Raw genomic sequence first — 18,438 nt, forward strand, 5'->3', positions numbered from 1 at the left:
GAAAAATGAAAATATTTCTCATTTCTTTAGAATATGATCTTAAATGCACTAAAGAAAAACCCCCTCTCATTTGTAATATATATTCTAGAGCAAATAATCAAATTTATATTAGAATTATGCTACATTAAACCACTTATTAAATTCTTAAGGCACATATACATTCTGATTTGAAGGTGCAAGTTTAACATGAAATTAAGCTTGCTTTTACAAATGCTAACCTAGTACAGCAAACTAACATGCTGTTTTATGTGAGATCATTCTAGATGTTTTTTCTGCAAACTTTCTTGAGCATACTACTTCTTCTTCTCTCTCTCTCTCTCTCTCTCTCTCTCTCTCTCTCTCTCTCTCTCTCTCTCTCTCTCTCTCCAGGGTTTTTCTGTATAGCCCTGACCGTCCTGGAACTCACAGTAACGATTACCTAATGAGGGTTATGCCTTAGGATCTTGTGTGCATTTAAAATTTTGTGAGCTCTGAAGAGAGGCTAGGGATAAGTCAGAGATTAAGCACTGTGGTCATTGGAACTGAAAAAGAATACCACAGAAAAGAATAGCAGGGATGTCCATCTTTTGTTCTGCTTTGTATTGGGTCTCATTATGTAGCCCAGGCTGGCCTCAAACTCAAACAAGCTCCTCCTCCCTCAGCCTCCAGAGTAACTGGGATTACAGGTATGCAGCACTGAGTGGGGTCAAATAGAGGAGTGTTCAGAGATGTAGTCATTAGAAATGTTCAATGGTGCAGAATGGGTGGACTGGCAATGAGCTTTTCGAGGATGACTCTATTGACACCAGAATCTTGGTTGATGGGCTGAGCAGTGTGTAGTACCCATATAATAACTTCCATCACTCCTCGGTGATGATGCTCACAGAATTCTACAATGTCTGCAATGTCTGAATACATTTGACATTCCTGGTGGAAGTCTCATTAGATGGAAGAGAAACTTTTGTAAATGTCCATTGATGTTTTATCTGCATGTATGTCTGTATGTGTTGGATGGCCTGAAACAGGAGTTATAGTTGTGAGCTGCCATGTGGGTGCTGGGAACTGAACCTGGGTCCTCTAGAAGAGCAGCCAGTGCTCTTAACCAGTGAGGTATTTCTTCATCCCCAGCAACAGAACTTTCTAATAAATCCTTTAAAACTAAACTGATGGAAATTTGGGAGGTTGAACCCAAGGTCTGTACATGTAGGGCAAGCAATCCTTACTGAGCTTCATCCATATCCCCTAAATTTAAAGGAGTAAAAGATTTATACAATTTGAAAACAAACCAGAGTACAGTCCTTAAAAGTAGTATATTAATAGAAATATGAATAGAAATCTGTGGACCAATTCCAACCAACATTGAATGACGTGGTTTACTTTTAGTGTTTTTGAAGCAGGCTGGTCCTGAACTCATGTAGTTAATGACTTGGAACTTCTGAACCTTCTGCATCTACTTCTCTCATGCTGGCTAACTGGCATGCACCACACACGGTTTTGAAACTTGTTTTAAATGGAAATGTATAGTAAGATCCTGTCTTTAATTAAAAAAAATAAGGTTGTATTTACTGACGGCACCACAAAATGAGTGCCCTTGGTGTGGGCTTACAATGGGAGATCGGTTCATCTGAAAACAAAATTTCTGATTCAGTTGGGTAGCCTTTAGTGCGGGGATTTATTAATTCAGCAGCTGGACAGAATCTGCAGGTCACACTTGGACTCCCTATCCTGTGTTCTTATGCTCTATCAAGATGGCAAATCTAATTTAGTGGTGACACTTTTTTCTGATTATAGATGTTAATAAAAGCCCAATATGGAAAGTCAGCAGTACAGTGCTCAACCACAGCTGGACCTAGAAGATGGCCCAGTTGGTAGAGCATTTGGCACACAAGCACAAGTTCAGATCCTAACATCCACATAAAAGGCAATGTGCATTGGCCACCCCAGCATTTGGGAGGTGAGGAGATTTCTGGAGCTTTTACTGGCTAAGTTTAGGAAGAGACCCTGTCTCAAAAGATAAGGTCAAGGGAGTGAGGAAGGCACTTCTGACTTCTATACATACACAAGCAGGTGTATTGTTTCACAACTGTAATTCTAGCACTCAGGAGGCTGAGGTAGGATTACCACCAGTTCCGGGACAGCCTGAGCTAACAGGGAATGGCAGGCCAGATGTGCTATGACGAGACCCCCCATCCTAAAGAGCTATTAGATAGAATTCAACAACAAAACCATTTATTGCAAAGGTCCCTGTTTTGAGCCGGGCGTTGGTGGCACACGGCTTTAATTCCAGCACTCGGGAGGCAGAGGCAGGCGGATCTCTGTGAGTTTGAGGCCAGCCTGGTCTCCAGAGCAGAGTGCCAGGATAGGCTCCAAAGCTACACAGAGAAACCCTGTCTTGAAAAAACCAAAAAACCAACCAACCAAACAAAAACAACAGAAAGGTCCCTGTTTTATTTTTGGGCCTTTTTTGTTTGGGTTATTTATTTGGTTTCTTGAGACAGGGTTTCTCTGTGTAGCCTTGGTTGTCCTGGAACTTGCTCCATAGACCAGGCTGGCCTCAAGCTCACACAGATCTGCCTGCCTCTGCCTCCTGAGTGCTGGAATTAAAGGCATGTGCCATCACCACACTCCAAAAGGTCCCTGTTTTATCAGCAAGTAAAAGTTTCCTTAAGTTCTGAATGCATTTCTGAACTTGAAGTATTTGTGACTTCTCTCGTGGGAACCAGGGTTTCAAGACAGGGAAACACATCGGACTTCAGGGTATGGAACCAATGGATTCCTATTAAGATCTTGCTGCTTAATCAACGCTGTAATAGTAAAGGACTTTGCTTGTCAGCTGAAACAGTGCCACATTCTTGCCACTGCAGACTTCAACTCCAAAAAGGAAGGAATTCATTGGCGTTAAGAAGGCATACTAATCTGGAGAAAATGAACCCTCCTGCTGCCTAGGCTGGCCAGCATTAGAACATACCTATGTGCTCACAGTTATGGCTGGATTGGAGTAGTCTCATGGCCAGAGATTTATTACCCATTTCTTAAAAACAAGTTTGTTAGTTCCTACACAGATAGTCCTGACTAAATAGCAAAATATCTACGTCTATGCATACACACACACTGATGACTGACTGGAATTGATTAAATGATATTAAGGGATGCTACACACACAAAGAAAATAAATGAAAAAACAACAAAGTGAGTGTGGTAGGCACACCGGTAATCCTAGCACTATGGAAGATCACAATGAATTCCAGGCCAGTCTGAGCTCCACAGCAAAATCCTGTCTCGAAACTTGAACAGTGCTTGGCGCTCGGAATTGACTTGTTTGCTAATCCTTAAGACCCAGGTTAACCCCTGGAGCCCACATAAAAGCAGAGAGAACTGACTCCACTAAGTTATCTAACTTTCAAATGGACCACAGCATTTGTGCCCATTCAGCCAATTAAAAACAACACTGGATTAGACAGGGCTACTAAGCTCCACCTTAACTTCCCATGTTGTCTCTCATTTGACAAAACATGAATGACAAGATCCAATATTCCTCTTTACAATAGATAACACTGGCTACTAAAGTTCAAATGGTCTTGTGTCAAATGGCTAATCCTTTTAAGCACTCTAAATGTTGAAGACAGTGTATCACGAAGGTTAGGTTTGTGCTTTTCATCTTGAAATATGGTCACCCACATCCTATACTTGTGAGGAAAAGGCTCAATGGTCACTGTATTTCACAACTGGCAACACGTTTGACACAAATACTGAAATGAGGCTTCAGGAGTCCTGGACCCTAAAAGCTCTCTGGTCCCTTTCTCCTCAATCTTCCCATTGTCTTCAAACTTTCATATTGTTCTCTTGGTAACTGACTGCTGCGGTGTGTGTCAAGACAGCAGTCTCTGTCCCTCACTGAGATCTAACAAATGCCTAATTATACTTGAAAGGTTAAGTTTCTTATTGTCACATTTAAGACTGGCCATACTGTGAAGAAACTGAACTATATCTGTTTGATAGCAAAGACATATACAGTAAGGAAGACAGCATGCTGTTAGGAGCCAGTGCTACACTGAGACAGGCTTTGCCATGTAGTCCATCATCTGAGTGCTAGTGCTAGAGATGTGTTCTACCACATCCACCTTGGAGCCTAGGTGGGTTTGTTTGTTTGTTTGTTTTGCTTTAGATGTCTTCCAGTTCATTTTAGCACCTCTAAAATTTACTAACTTTAGAACTAATAATTATGTCAAAGACTAAACTTTTGGTTTTTGAGACAGGGTCTCTGTCTTGAAACCTGGTATTTTGATCAGGCTGACCTCAACCTTAGAGATCTTCCTGTTTCTACCTTCAGGGACACTGAAATTAAAATCGTGAACCAACGTGTTAGGCTTGGTTCTAAAATCAACTAGTCATAAATTCTGTAACTTTCTTTACCAGCTCTCAAACCCTGGCCCATCACATATAATGAAAAGCTTACACAGCATTTTTTTCATAAAGCTAAACGTGACTTTCCAAGTTGTTAAGTGTCAAAACAAGTTTCTTTAAATATTTGCACACAAATAGCATCATTTTTTTTTATCAATTTTACTTCATGTACTAAGCAAGGAGATAAAATGTTGGCAACTACAATGGTCCCAACTCTTTAAAAAGTAACAAGACTCACTGTGAAACAAAAATGTTTGGTCAATAGTGCTTTAGCCAAGATGGCTGTTAACTTATCTACAACATTTAGTGATGTAATTCCCCAGGCCCAAGCAGCCCCATTTCAAAACTGCTGTTTAATCTGAAGTCAAGTGTTCTTAATCATTCCCTCTTGGAACCACATCGAACACATCTTAAATCTCTACCTAGAAGTTCACTGTGACATGTTATGAGCCTCCCCACTTACTTTGTCCATCACCAATCTGAAAAGTCTTTTCTCTAGTAAACTGGAGCTATTGGCTATTGTGAGTTCCTGTGTTCCATTACTAACTCAGAAGTTGGGTATAGTAGACAACGACAGCAGTAACACTGGCATTCAGAGGCTGGGACATAAGGACCTTGAGTTTAAGCTTAGGCTACACTACATTGAGGTCCACCAAATAAGGAGGGAAAGAAGCAACTTAAACTTCTGTATGCATTCTCTATATAAAAGTTCAAAGACTTGAAACTTGTAATCTTATATATTTACTTGTATTCAATTTATCTAATATAGAGTATATATGGGATAGTGTTTCACCTTTGATTTTCAACCCATTTCCAAGAGAATTCACAAATGTGAATCACGGTGAACTTCTACATTTTGAATCCTACAAAAATTCTAAAAGGTTAAGTATAACAAATACAAATCACTGCTATTAATGAAAGCAACCCTGAAAGAAGATTGGAGTAGTCTTTTATGCACTTCCATACTAAAAAGAAAAAAAAAAGAACACAAAGACCTCATCAGATTCCGTATTTCAAACTTGTACAGTCCAAGTACGAAGGTATTTGAATGTCCCAAGTTTACAAAGGTATTCCCCTTGCCCAACGAGTCTAAACTAGCACACCTGCAAATAAATCAGAATTAAATATTAATAAAATTCACAAAGCCAGAAGCAGTTTAGTGCTCACAAGTTTATATTTTAAGTTTGATAAAGATTCTTGTGTATTTTCTAAATACACAGACAAACAGGTTTTGGAGGTTTACATACATGTCTCAGGACACTTATATTAGGTAAGTAAATTACATTAAAAAAAAATTGGTCTTTGTAAAAGATCTTCCCAGAGAGCTTTTACAAACAGCAGGCAGAAGAAAGTATTCTGTTTACAGTGTTTAAGATGCTGATTCTCCCACATCATAATGGCCTCAATCATCCCTTTGCTAAACCCCAAATTGTTCTTAATAGCTTGTGTATTCCAAATTTAGTACCCAAATATCTTAAAATTTAGGGCTAGAAAACATCTTTGAAAGTGTGCTTATCCCTAACATGTTTTAAACTACCTTGTTCAACTTCACTTGAAGGCTGAGATACAGCAGGGAAGGAACAAAATAAATAATCCTATTTTAAATCCTAAACTGACCAAGAAAACATCTGTTAGTTCTAACTGTGGAGGTTAGATACCATAGTTAAGCTTAAGGATCCGGGTGACTGAACGGCACAAAAAACTGAGGCTTACACTAGTTCTTCAGATTAAAAAAACACACTTTTAAAAAGTGAAAATGTCATGGCCCACTATTAACATTGCCTACAATGAGGTGTGTTTTAAGTCAGTGACAAAAACAACTCTATCAGAAAAAAGTGTGGTAAGGATGTTTACTGGGTGCAGAAAGAATACAAAATTCTTAATGTAACCATTTTACAGGGAGATTATAAATTTACAAAAAAAGGTTTTATGAGGCACCAATAGAGCCTCTTAAAAGAGCCGAGCTTCAGAATGAGACCTGGTCACACCCAGATCTGGTAAGCTGTGGTAGTTAGGCAAGTGCCTGAGTTTCTCTGAGCCTCTTCTGTAAAATAGAATAGCACCTACTTTAGAGATAGAAAAAATAAGGCAGACAACAACAAAGGTGTAGGCATACCAAGAAAGTGTGGGAACCTGAGTCATGAATCAGGGGAATGATTCTAACCCTCTTATGCTATGTTAAGAGAATGCTCAAACTACAAACTGTTATGTTCTCAGAACCTGTGTTACTTTCCCACATTTTACACTCAGTCATCGCCCGGCCCTTTTCAAGTCCCAGTCCTCTAACTTCCTTCCTGATTTCTCCCTTTCTACCAGCTTTAACTTTTTCCTCTTGGCTCATATCTACTATTAAACAACTAGTATGTACTGTGTATTTGGTGTGCTCTGTGAGTATTTGTTGAACTGCAATGAATTAACTCACTCTTCATTAGGATGGTTCAACTTAAGCCAGGTAGTGTTTTTTGTCCCCAAATTCAAAACTACTGGTTATTGTCCAGTTTCCTCTTTCAATACAGCACACCCCCAAGCTCCTGATCACTAGGGTGCTAAAATTTAGCAGCTTGTCTAGAAATAAGAAAAAAATGAGAGTTAAGAACCATGACAAATGAGGGACCATATGGAAGTATATCTGGGAGAAATAACATGTGATCTGAATTTATGACATGGTATTATCACTGTGGAATATGAAAGTGTATGCTCTTCCCCTTCATTAAAATTAAAAACTCTAAAAATATTTTATTTAAAATATAAATTACAAGAAAAACTTCACCAAATGTACAACATAACTCTGCCAGACTCCAGACAAAATTATGAGTATTCAATCCATTACCTTTCTGAGACCAATCAAAAGTTCTTAAGCAATTTATCAACTTCCTGAAGTTGTATTGTCAGAAAAGGAATATACTTAAAAAAATAGAAACGTCCAGTAGTATACCTTAGTACTAAAACTATTTTTAAAAAAGATCTAGAAGGAAAAAAGGAAATCCCTTCAAGACCATGAAACAAAATAACTTAGGCAGTCAGCAAGTAGAAAAATCTGTCAATTCTGTTTCTGGTAAAGTGTTTTCTTCAAAGAAACTTTTATATAGGCTGAGGCAAATATATATTCAAGAGTATAAACATTTTTTTCCTTTGGATTACCTAAAAACAAACTTTTTAAAGTATATCTCAGATGACTAAAAATATAGCCAAATCTGTCACAACACGACATAAAAGGCAATGGACAATTATAGAACATTTTAAATTAACAGTAATAAGTCATCTACATCAAACCTGTTTCCAACTAAAACCAAAACAAAAGCACAACAATCCCGTAGTGTACCAAATGTGTATTTCAATTTACTGTATGCAATCTAACAAAAATTTGGTCATAATTTACCAGATATACATAAACGATTTAAGTAATAAAAGAAATTCTGTTTCAAGATAAGGTCATTTCTCGAGTAAAATAAAGTACATTAAGAATGTAAAGCCAAGTCCAGTTTCTATGCAATAAGTGAACTACTGTCTAATAAAGCAGATTTAGGTGATTTTTAAATATATATATTTGCTCTTTAATATATATTTATATATAGACAGATCTACCCATTGTAAACTATGTTTATTTTAAAGGAAGGGGATAAATGGGATGAAAGAAATATTTATACTATACTTACATATTCACAAAGCAGAACATTTACCTTTAAAATACTTTTTCATCCATAATATTTCTGCCCAACTATGTCTACTTTGGATTTTACTAGAATTACATTTTACTCATTTGTTTCAAACACTGAGAATAAGGTGTACTCTTCAATTCAAACAAAAATCAAACCCAAACTACTCTTCTGCCAGGCTCCCAGGTATGCAGAGACTGCCATAGAGGGCAATGGGTGCATCTCACAATGAAACACTAACATTTCCTCTCTCATCTATCCACAAAGAAAGTCACTGTCCAATATCAAACCATTATTCTACTGAAATCAGAGGCAATGATCAAGTTTGTCTCTTTAAAAAGAAAATCAACTTCAACTTTGACCAGATGGAGCACCAAAAAGATTGTATCTGTCAAAGCAGCTCTGTGGTTTCTTTCACACAACTGGTGTAATTTAGTTACCTGATATAAAATAGGAAAATATACTCAATTTGTATTTAAAAGAAAGTTGAAAATATGCTCTCTCAATATTATATAATATACAATATGCTCCTGATACATGTCTTCATGTTGGCATGCAAAAAAGCTGCTCAGAGTTCCAGTATCAGCTAATTCATCTGTCATCAGGCAAAACAAATCTAACAATTTCAACTGAATGAATCACTCATTGACTCCTGAAGAATTTAGATAATGGAACAATAAAGGCTCTGAACACTTTTATTTGTAATATTCTTGCAGATTGTTGAATCATGTTACTATAAAGATCTTGTGTGGTGACTTTAAGGAATGGAAAAATAAACTATCAGCCACAATTTAAAAACACCCAATATCCCGGTAAGTATGAAACAAAAGAGAATGCACATTTTGTGTTAATTTTAATGATAAAAAAAGGGCACAGGAGGAAAAAACCTGATATTTCACTTATATTGCAAAACAAGCTAACCAAACTGGACATGGAGGATAAATTATAAAACAAATCATTTTACGTATTTATCTATGACTTTTCTTCAATTAGACTCTGTATTTCATAAGGCTGAGGTATAGTACACTGGCAAAAAAAATATAAGAGGCAAACAAGAATAGTGCCAAAGTAACAGATACCCAAAACCATGTCAGAAAACATCATATAGTAACCATTTATCAGATTAGAGCAGCAGGAGAAAGTCACTTCTAAGTCATAATCATTTTAGTGGTATGTGTCAGCTTCACCATGGCAACTTCGCAACATCATTCTTCATTTGTGAAGTAGTAAAATTCATGTCAAAAAAGGAAGGGAGGACAGGGGAGTCACTTAGTTCATTCCAATAAATTACCTCTCCAGTTCTTATAAACACGCCTATCAGCACAAATTAAGAATAATATCTAAGACAGAAGACACTTGGTTTAAGTTATGAAGCAAATAAAATGAAAAAAAATACAAGAAAATAGAACCAATGGGGTTGGAAAAAGCCCCTCACTGAAAATCTGTATTAAAAAAAATAAAATTAATAAAATAAAAATAGAAACAAAACTCTACTAGTACAAACTAGCCTGAGTGGTTTGATTGACAGAGTGATTGGGTCAACTGTCACTGTACTTCCATAAATGGATTTTCATTCATGTTAAAGTGGCACATGAATGTAGGCTCTATAAAGGACAAGTACTATATTTTATAGAACCCAAATAGATAACTGTATATCCTATAAATAAAAAATATTTTACTTTGATAACTGACTGAATATGTGGGGACTCCATGTATCCAACCACATGGTTGTTTGCTGTACAGTCCTGTGCAAATATAAAAAAAAAATTTTTTTGCTATAAGGCTTTAACCCTACAGTTTTCACAGCAACATAACTACCATCCAGCATGTACCATATTTTGCAAGCCTTCAAGTTCAACAATCCAAATTGTCGATTCATAGTATGTCCAAATGCAGCATTCTTGAGGAATATAGTAGGTCAGTTAATCATCCAGAGACATACAAACATCTCCTGATTCATCCCATCGAGGCGCACCATTCTGATCTTCTCCGTTCTCAGCCAGCTCATCCTCAGGCTCTCCTCCTTCATTCTCCTCACATTCTTCATCTCGAGGGAACTCTGCATCCTGTCCCTGATCTACACCTTCTTGCCCTGCTGGCTGTGATTTATCTGCACAGTCCATACATACTCCATAGCGTCGAGATCCATGTCTTATTCCAACACTGGCTGCTAACATGAAGATCTTCTTACACACCATGCATTTGTATTTTTTATCCTTTTTATGCACCTAATTGGAGAAAACACCAAAATAAGAATAGCACAGATAAATAACACATTTGAGCCATTCAAATTAAGCCATACATTTAGTTATGTATGCATAGCTAATTAATATTTTCTGGATGAAGCAAAGTATCAGCTCAAAAATAATCCTGTTAAAAGCAACTTAAACCATCCTTCTTTAAATCTGCAAATAAAATGTTTGAAACATCACTGTCATAAGATCATCTCCATGATCAGCTGGGTTTAAGGTAGGTCACTTACCAGGGAATGTCTTTTTACATGTTCTCTTCTAGTAAACAGCTTTCCACAAATGTCACAGCTAAACGATCTTACTCCAGTATGAATGAGCAAGTGCCTTTTTAGTGTTCGTCTGTATTTGGCTACATAGCTACAATGAGGGCATTTTAACTTGTTCATGATTAGAGATGAGTCACCTTAAAGTGAAAAAAAAATACTGTTTAATATAAATATTAAGCAGAAACCTAGCAATACTTCTATGTCAACTGTTAACATAGCTACTACTTATTTTTTAAAACTCAGAATATGGAAGGTTTTAATTATTAAAATTTTAGAGTTGTGTATTTGTATTTGTTGGTAATACTTGCCATTTTCCCACGTTTCTTGTTTGGGCCAAGAATCTGGCAATAATCCGTACTTGAAATCATTTGAAGCACCAGGTAGCAAACCATATTTGAAGTCATTTGAAGTACTTGGTAGTAACCCATACTTGAAATCACTTGAAGTGCCAGATATCATCCCATACTTGAAATCATGTGATGCTCCTAGTATAATTGAAAAGTGATGTTGGGGGGAAAAGTCTGTTATCTCTTAATCACAGCCCGGAAAAATAAAACACACTTATAAGAACAATGATAAACTATTTAATATACACTAAATAAAGCACCATGTACTTGCTTATACCTGTGCTACTAGCACTTGAGAGGTTGAGACAGGGCAGAGGAAGGAGGTCAGGGCCAACCTTGGATACACTATGAATTAGGAGTCAGATGTGACCACATAGAAGATCCTGTCTCCAAAAAAAGAAAAAAAAAAAAAAAAAAAAACCTACCCTATTCCCTCCCCACTTGTCTTCACTCCAAAACCTAAATAAAAACACCAGGTCCTGGATTCAATTCCCATACTGCAACAATATAAATAAAATTCTTGAACCTCTGAAGAAAAACAAACAGACAAATATATAGCAGGAATTACCTCTTTCTGGGTTTCACACACACAGGCTCTCTCTATATATAGGATCCTCAGTTTTTGCCATTTGACCCAATCAATTCTAACATGTGTGTTCTTTTTCAGTGGCTGCCAACTTGCTACCCAGTTCACACTCAGTCACAGCAATTCCACCCCCACCCCCCCTTTTGAGACACAGTCTTATGCAATTCAGGCTGGCCTTGAACTTGATTTGTAGTTTAGAATGACCTTCAACTAACTCAGCACCCTCATGCTGCTTCTCAAACACAGCACCACAGCTGCTAGAGATTCTTTTTCAAGACTGGGAGCCTAAGGCAAGATGATGCAAAGCCAGACTAGGTCAAACCCCAAACAAACTCATTCAAAGCTAGTAACTCAGAGCGAAAGTCTACACTTTCATTAAGGGATCAGACTAACCTGATGGAGACCTTCCTTCCACTCTCCCTTTAGGCTGCTCATTCCAACATAAGGACCTCTGAGAGGTCTCTCCATGTATGGTAAATAGGCTCCCTGCAAAGCACTTGTAACTCTGACTTCTCAGAAACATTCCTTTTCAATAAAGACATGTACAGCACTCATTCATTAATAATACAGGTAGAAATCTCTAATCTAGCCAGGCGATGGTGGTGCATGCCTTTAATCCTCCCCACAAAAGAAATCTCCACAATCTAAAACCCCACAATCTCTAATGCTCACAAATTAGAATATTTTTAGAATATCATGTTGTGCTCAAAAAAACTTACAGACTTTGGAGATGTTGACTTCTATTACTGCTTTATTACTGCTTCTATCAGTAAAGGCCATGCAAAATATTTCAAATTCTTAAAGACTCCAACTTTTACAGGGTTTCTCTGTGTGTCTTTGGAGCCTTATTCTGGCACTGGTTCTATACACCAGGATGGCTTTGAACTCACATAGCTCCACCTGCCTCTGTCTCCCAAGAGCTGTGATTAAAGGCATGTACCACCACAGCCCAGCAAGACTACAACATTTTAAATACATCTGGTCCCAAGCACTTCTGATAAACTAAACTTCCATTTACCACACAAACCGTCCCCTTAAAAAAATTGGTAAAAGGATATACAAAGACATTAAAAAAAGATTTGTGGGATGTTTTTTTAAAAATGTACTGCATTGCCATTATATGGATTGCCTTGAATTTAGAACTTATTTATTTTTTGGTTTTTCGAAGCAGGGTTTCTGTGTAGCTTTTTAGACCAGAGTGGCCTCAAACTCAGAAATCCACCTGCCTCTCTGTCTCCCAAGTGCTGGGATTAAAGGTGTGCACCACCACTGCCGGCTTTAGTCTTTTTTAATTCAAGAAAGTGCTCTGAGGCTACAATTTTAAGTACAATGTTGTTGGTAAAAGTTTCAAAACTGTGAAGTGAGAACATTTCCAAACATGCAAGACATTGAGGGGAACCAGGGTGGCAGCTTGGGGCAGTCAACCTTTCAATTTTTACTTTTGTATTTCTAAATTGAGTTGGGGCTTTATTATTCCCATTTCTTTCTTTTTTTTTTTTTTTTTTTAATTTATAATTTTGCCTGCATGTATGCCCGTATGCTACAGGCCAGAAGAGGGCACCAGATCTCATTACGGATGATTGTGAGCCACCATGTGGTTGCTGGGAACTGAACTCAGGGCCTCTGGAAAAGCAGCTTAATGGCTGAGCCATCTCTCCAGCCCCCAATGATTGCTATTTCTTAAGTGTAACTGTGCACAAAACAGATACAAGTTACTGTCTAGGACAGCAAGACCTGTCTTATCTTTTGTTTCTGATGTCCAAAGCATACATGACCTTTACTTATTTACAGTTTTACATTCTTGGACTCAATTTCTAAACCAAACAATTGGGTTCTATTATATGCTCTTAAGACAGTAGTGATTCTCTGTACAAGCAATAATTAATTAATTTGTGAAATCTCTAAAATTCCATCTTGCTCAAAAAAAAAAAAAAATCCAAAGGCATGCTGGGCATGGTAGTTATGTACCTTTTATTTGGGAGATAGAAACACGAAGATCTCCAAGTTCTAGCTCAGCCAAGGCTACAAAGTATGACCCTATCTGAAGCAAAACAAACAAAAAGGTGTATCTCAGAGGTACAGGTGTGGCTGGCATAATCAAGGCCCTATGTTTGATTTCCAGCACCTAAAAGGGCAGGAGCTAGTAACAACTTTTTACAAGCAGTGCCATCTGTTCTTCCACCAATAATTCTAAAAAAGGAATTCCAATGTTAAGTTGAATTTACAGCTACACTTCACCTTTAAACGCTAATTTTGCCTCATTTTTCCTTTGTACATAACATTTTATGCACCACTGTAATATGTACCTTTTGCTTTATGCCTAAATATAACATTCTCCTACAAAACCATTATGCAAACAAGTTTAAGACTGAATATTGCTAACAAATAATACATATCCCTATTTCCAACTGTTCCCAAAATGCCTGTACCCTTGATTCAAGATCCATAGTACCTTGCATTTAGTCTCCTTTTGTCTAGTGGTTCCTTTGTTATGTCTTTGTCTTTCTAGCCATTAGGGCTTGTACTGCCTGATATGTTTTTAAATTTTCTCTTCACAGATAAGATTCAGGATAAACATTGCTCAAAAATACTACCTAGGTAATGCTGTGTGTCCAAAAATGTATCACATCAACCGGCTCATTTCATTAAGTTGTTTTTAATGACAGTAATTCTAAACAGTTGGTTATAATTAATGCTCTTCAGATCTCTTTAGTGTATACATACCTCTTCCTTCTTGATAAGGCAGGCATGAACACACAAAAATATAGTAATTAAAAAAAAACTTCACAGAGAAATTAACTTTTGAGGGTTACAATTCTATCAACCTGTACAATTCTATCAACTTTCTATTTTTGACACTTTATAGTAAATGAATCTTTTTCTCTTTATTCCATTTTGCTTACAACAGATTCATGTAATTTTTGCCTTTATATGAATCAAGGATTCCCCAAAGTATAACTGATTTAAATTTCACTATTTAAAATTTATTTCTCTTAAGTTTATTTTTATGATTTTTTTCTTGTGTCTGCATGTATGTGTGACATGAATACTCCCCTAAAGGCCAAGTGTCAGATCTCCAACTCCCAAATTGGAATTACAGATGTTGGTGAGCCACTGGATGTGGGTGCTGGGAATCACAGTGCTCCTAACTACTGAGCTATCTCTTTAGTGCCTTCCAACATTTTCTACAGCCAATGATCACAATTATTTTACAAAACTAATAAAATGCACTAGTCAACTATTGCGATAATTTCCTTTCAATTCCATCAATAATCTGGCAGGAAGCTATAAGCTCCATTAAGCCACCTAATATTTAAAAGTTTTAAAATACTGATTAACTCAAACAAAACCAAAAATATCAATTTGTATTTATCAAAGTCCTATAGTCATCACAACCTTAACTAACTCCAGGCTGGTCTTTAAATGGAAACATTTACACACAAGTAGCAAAGAACCTACAGTAGATTCCAGTAAACATGTACAGTAGCACTCCACAATCTTCAGATCCTCTCAGATAAGTTTTTGCTAAAAAATATTACTGTACCTACCAGCATCTCCTGCATCTTGACCACTACAGGCTTCAGCCAATAAATTTGTGTTCACAGTCCTATCACCATCAGGCCCTGAGAGTAGTGTACCATCCAAATCTGAAAATGAAACAATAAGTTTATTTGCAAACCACACCATAACCATCCACCCAAGAACACCATTTTCTTCCCAATCTCTTGGGACGTAGGCCAGTAAAGAGGCTTTCCAGTATTGGGTATCCACCACATGCTTAGCAGTATAGGCCACGGAGGCATCACTACATCAGTACAAACAAATGTAAACTCCAGGTAAGCAAAGACCATAACTATTCCTACTGTCTAAAATGAATGTCCTCCAACTACTTGTTAAATAAATGTAATACTCTTATACAAGAGTATGAACTTGCAGAGTCAGTTGTCCCCTTTTACTGTGGGTTCCAGGATGTTAGACCTGTGTAGCAAACTCTTTCAAGTCATCTCACCAGCCCTGATATTTCTGACTTGACATGAATTGTGAAAACTATACTAATATGTAAAAATACCTTAAATGTTTTATTTTAAATATTTTGTGTGATGCTGAGGACTCAGCCAGAGCTCTGAATATTCTACATTCTAGGTAACACTACCCTCTTGAAAATCTCATCATGTTAAGAAGAGGTAGAATATATCAAAAGCAAGATTTATTGATTTTACTTTGTGGATGAATATGCCTGAACTCATGTGTGTACAGCATTCGTGTGCCTGTTTGAGCTTCTGGGACTGGGGTTATAGATGGTTGTAAGCTATATGATGTAGGTGCTGGAAATTGAACCTATGTCCTCTGCAAGAGCAGCCAGAGCTCTTAATTGCTGAGCTTCTTTTTAGCATAAGTTATGAATTTCTAATCTATGATGAAAAGTTTTCAACCATAAAAACATATGCAGCTGGTTAGGAATGGGCTTTAAAGAATCAAAATGTATCAAGTACTAACCTTAGTCTTGTTAATTGGCTATAGTCATCATATCAAAGAGTTAATTAATATAGAAAGTTTAGATGAATGTTGCAAGCCAAATGTTACAATCATATGCCTAACTGACACTGAACTGTTGCTGCTTGTAGTATTAACTACAAATGCTAAAACCAGATTGGAGTTATTCTCTTATTGGTTCAGAAGTAGATTTCAAAAAAGCAGTTATTATCATTGTTGCTGGCTAAGAGCTGATTTCATCTACTGAAAAGACAGAAAGGTAGCATTTTCTTAAAGCCACGATGATGAGGTGTACTTTTTTCACTGTAATCTGTAATTTGCTATAAATCTGCTGAATCCTAATGACTTCATTCACTCCTCGCACGGTAACAAAATTATCTCCTTGCTTACCAAATATAGATCTTTCTGAAACATAAATCTCCAATAGTTTATTATATAGCTTTTAGGATGATTTTCAAGTTTTTTTAGTTAAACATGATCTTACTATAATAAGGTTCGTGCTTCTAACCCCAGGGTAATGTCCACTGTATTAAAGCCCCGTCTACTACTCAAACTGAGTTATTGCCTAAAAACATTTAAAACTCTTTATCTACTTGCCTCAAAATTTCTTGGTATGATCATCCTTGACCCCCTGATTTCCCCCAAAGCAAACAAACAAACAAAACACAAAAAACCCTTTGTAAATAACTACATATTTAACTGAAAAATGTTGACAGTACATAAGCAAGCTGCTACCTATTCATTCATACAAAGGAAAACTCAATTCTAGTGTACAATTATGTAGACCCAATCACTTAAACACTAAGAAGCTAGTAGTGGCACATGACTGTGAATTAGTGGTATAAAATAATGGCTGAGTATAAATCATGGAAAGCATTTTGTGCTTTATTTTTTAAAGGGGTAAAAGTAATCTGAATAGGAAATAGCTCACTCCTTTGCAGGGGTGGGTGAGGTGCAGAAAAGGGAGAGGGAAAAGGCAGGCAGAGAGCAGTTCTTAGTAACTCAAGCTGAAGGCTGAGTGTGATAAAAGCAAGGGAAAAGAAAGAAAACATTTGACACAAGGCTTGGTGGCAGAATTGATACTGTGGGAAGAAGTTAGGGTTAGTTTCTAATGGCAGCCCCAGTAACCCAGGAGGTGGAACAGGGTGGGTACAAAGTGACACACCTGAGCACAGTATAATGGTTGGTTAAAAGGAGTAGGCTTGCTGCTACCTAATATTAAATCCCAACTCTTTCACTTCCCTTAATAAGTCATTTTGCTTTCTTAATGTACTGGTTCTTAGAGACCATACATCAGCATCAACAGGGACCTTCACAAAAAAATTGCTGATTCTCAGGTTGACGCTTTGTAGTTATGGCAGTAATCTGTATTGTAAAAAGCCATCTAAGTGACTCTATCTAATGTTAAGAATTGATATTCCATGAGAACTTTGTAAAAATGAGAGTTTAAGGTTCAAATGACATAAATAATGTTTAATGCTAATTACTATTATTCCATTTGTGTCCAAGTACAGAAATTAAGCAATGAAACTGTAGATCTGGTGCTTGGGCTGGAAATAAAATGGTCTGAGTTGTCAGATAATCAGCAAAGAGTAAGATCAGGAGAAAAGAGGTCAAGTTTATGAAAGAACCCCAGAATTATTTTTACCCTATTCACAAAATATCTATAACACTCTCAGGAGAATACTTGGAAAGTTAACAGGGCAAGTGGAAAGAGGAATGGCCTGTGCTGGGAATAAAAGAATGGGGGAATATTTTAAGAACTTTGACTATAAGACAGAAGAATGAGAAACAGAGTATGAATTATTTTTAAGGGGGCAAAAGTAAATACCTTTAAACGCTGCCAGAAATCACTAAAGATGTTAAGGATACTGAACATATATCAAAGAGAAGGTTTTTGTTTTTGTTTTTGTTTTTCCTTGAGACAGGGTTTCTCTTTATTGCTTTGTAGCCTGGCCTGGAATTCTCTGTAGACCAGGCTGGCCTCGAGATCCGCCTGCCTCTGCCTCCTGAGTGCTGGTATTAAAGGTGTGCACCACCACCGCCAAATATTTTTTTAAGACTCCAGAACATGGGGCTAGAAAGATGGCTCAGCGGGTTAAGAGTACTGGCTGTTTTTCCAGAGGTCCTGACTGAGTTTAATTCCTAGCAAACACATGGTGGCCCACAACCATCTATAATGGGATCTGATGCATTCTTCTGTCATACAGGCATACATTCAGATAGAGCACACATATGTAAAATACACAAAACTTTGAATGTGCTAGGCTCATGCCAGTAATGGCAACACTTGGGAAAGAAATGAAGATAGGACTGATCTGAGTTTATGAAAACTGAGGTTACCAGTTTGAAATCCCAGTACCTACATGAAATGTGGAGTATATCAATGATCCTGTAACCTATTCAGGCACCAAGAGAAGATCATTGGGCATTGCTAGCTAGGTTCAACGATAA

At 37.1% G+C, this 18,438-nt stretch overlaps 1 protein-coding gene across 1 annotated transcript in view; it reads right to left on the bottom strand.

Moving 5' to 3' along the window:
• Positions 1-5,538: 5,538 nt before the first annotated feature.
• Positions 5,539-18,438, bottom strand: part of Zbtb10 (zinc finger and BTB domain containing 10) — a 37,311-nt gene continuing 24,411 nt past the window's right edge. Inside the window, exons 3-6 of the mRNA XM_027398774.2 lie at positions 15,039-15,137; positions 10,866-11,042; positions 10,522-10,694; positions 5,539-10,267 (exon numbers count right to left, since the gene is read on the bottom strand). Of these exons, the coding sequence (XP_027254575.1) occupies positions 9,962-10,267; positions 10,522-10,694; positions 10,866-11,042; positions 15,039-15,137 (755 nt within the window). The 3' untranslated portion in view covers positions 5,539-9,961. The remainder of the gene's footprint in view (positions 10,268-10,521; positions 10,695-10,865; positions 11,043-15,038; positions 15,138-18,438) is intronic.

This window comes from Cricetulus griseus, chromosome 2 (assembly GCF_003668045.3).
Source record: "Cricetulus griseus strain 17A/GY chromosome 2, alternate assembly CriGri-PICRH-1.0, whole genome shotgun sequence".
NCBI classification, from domain to species: Eukaryota; Metazoa; Chordata; class Mammalia; order Rodentia; family Cricetidae; genus Cricetulus; species Cricetulus griseus.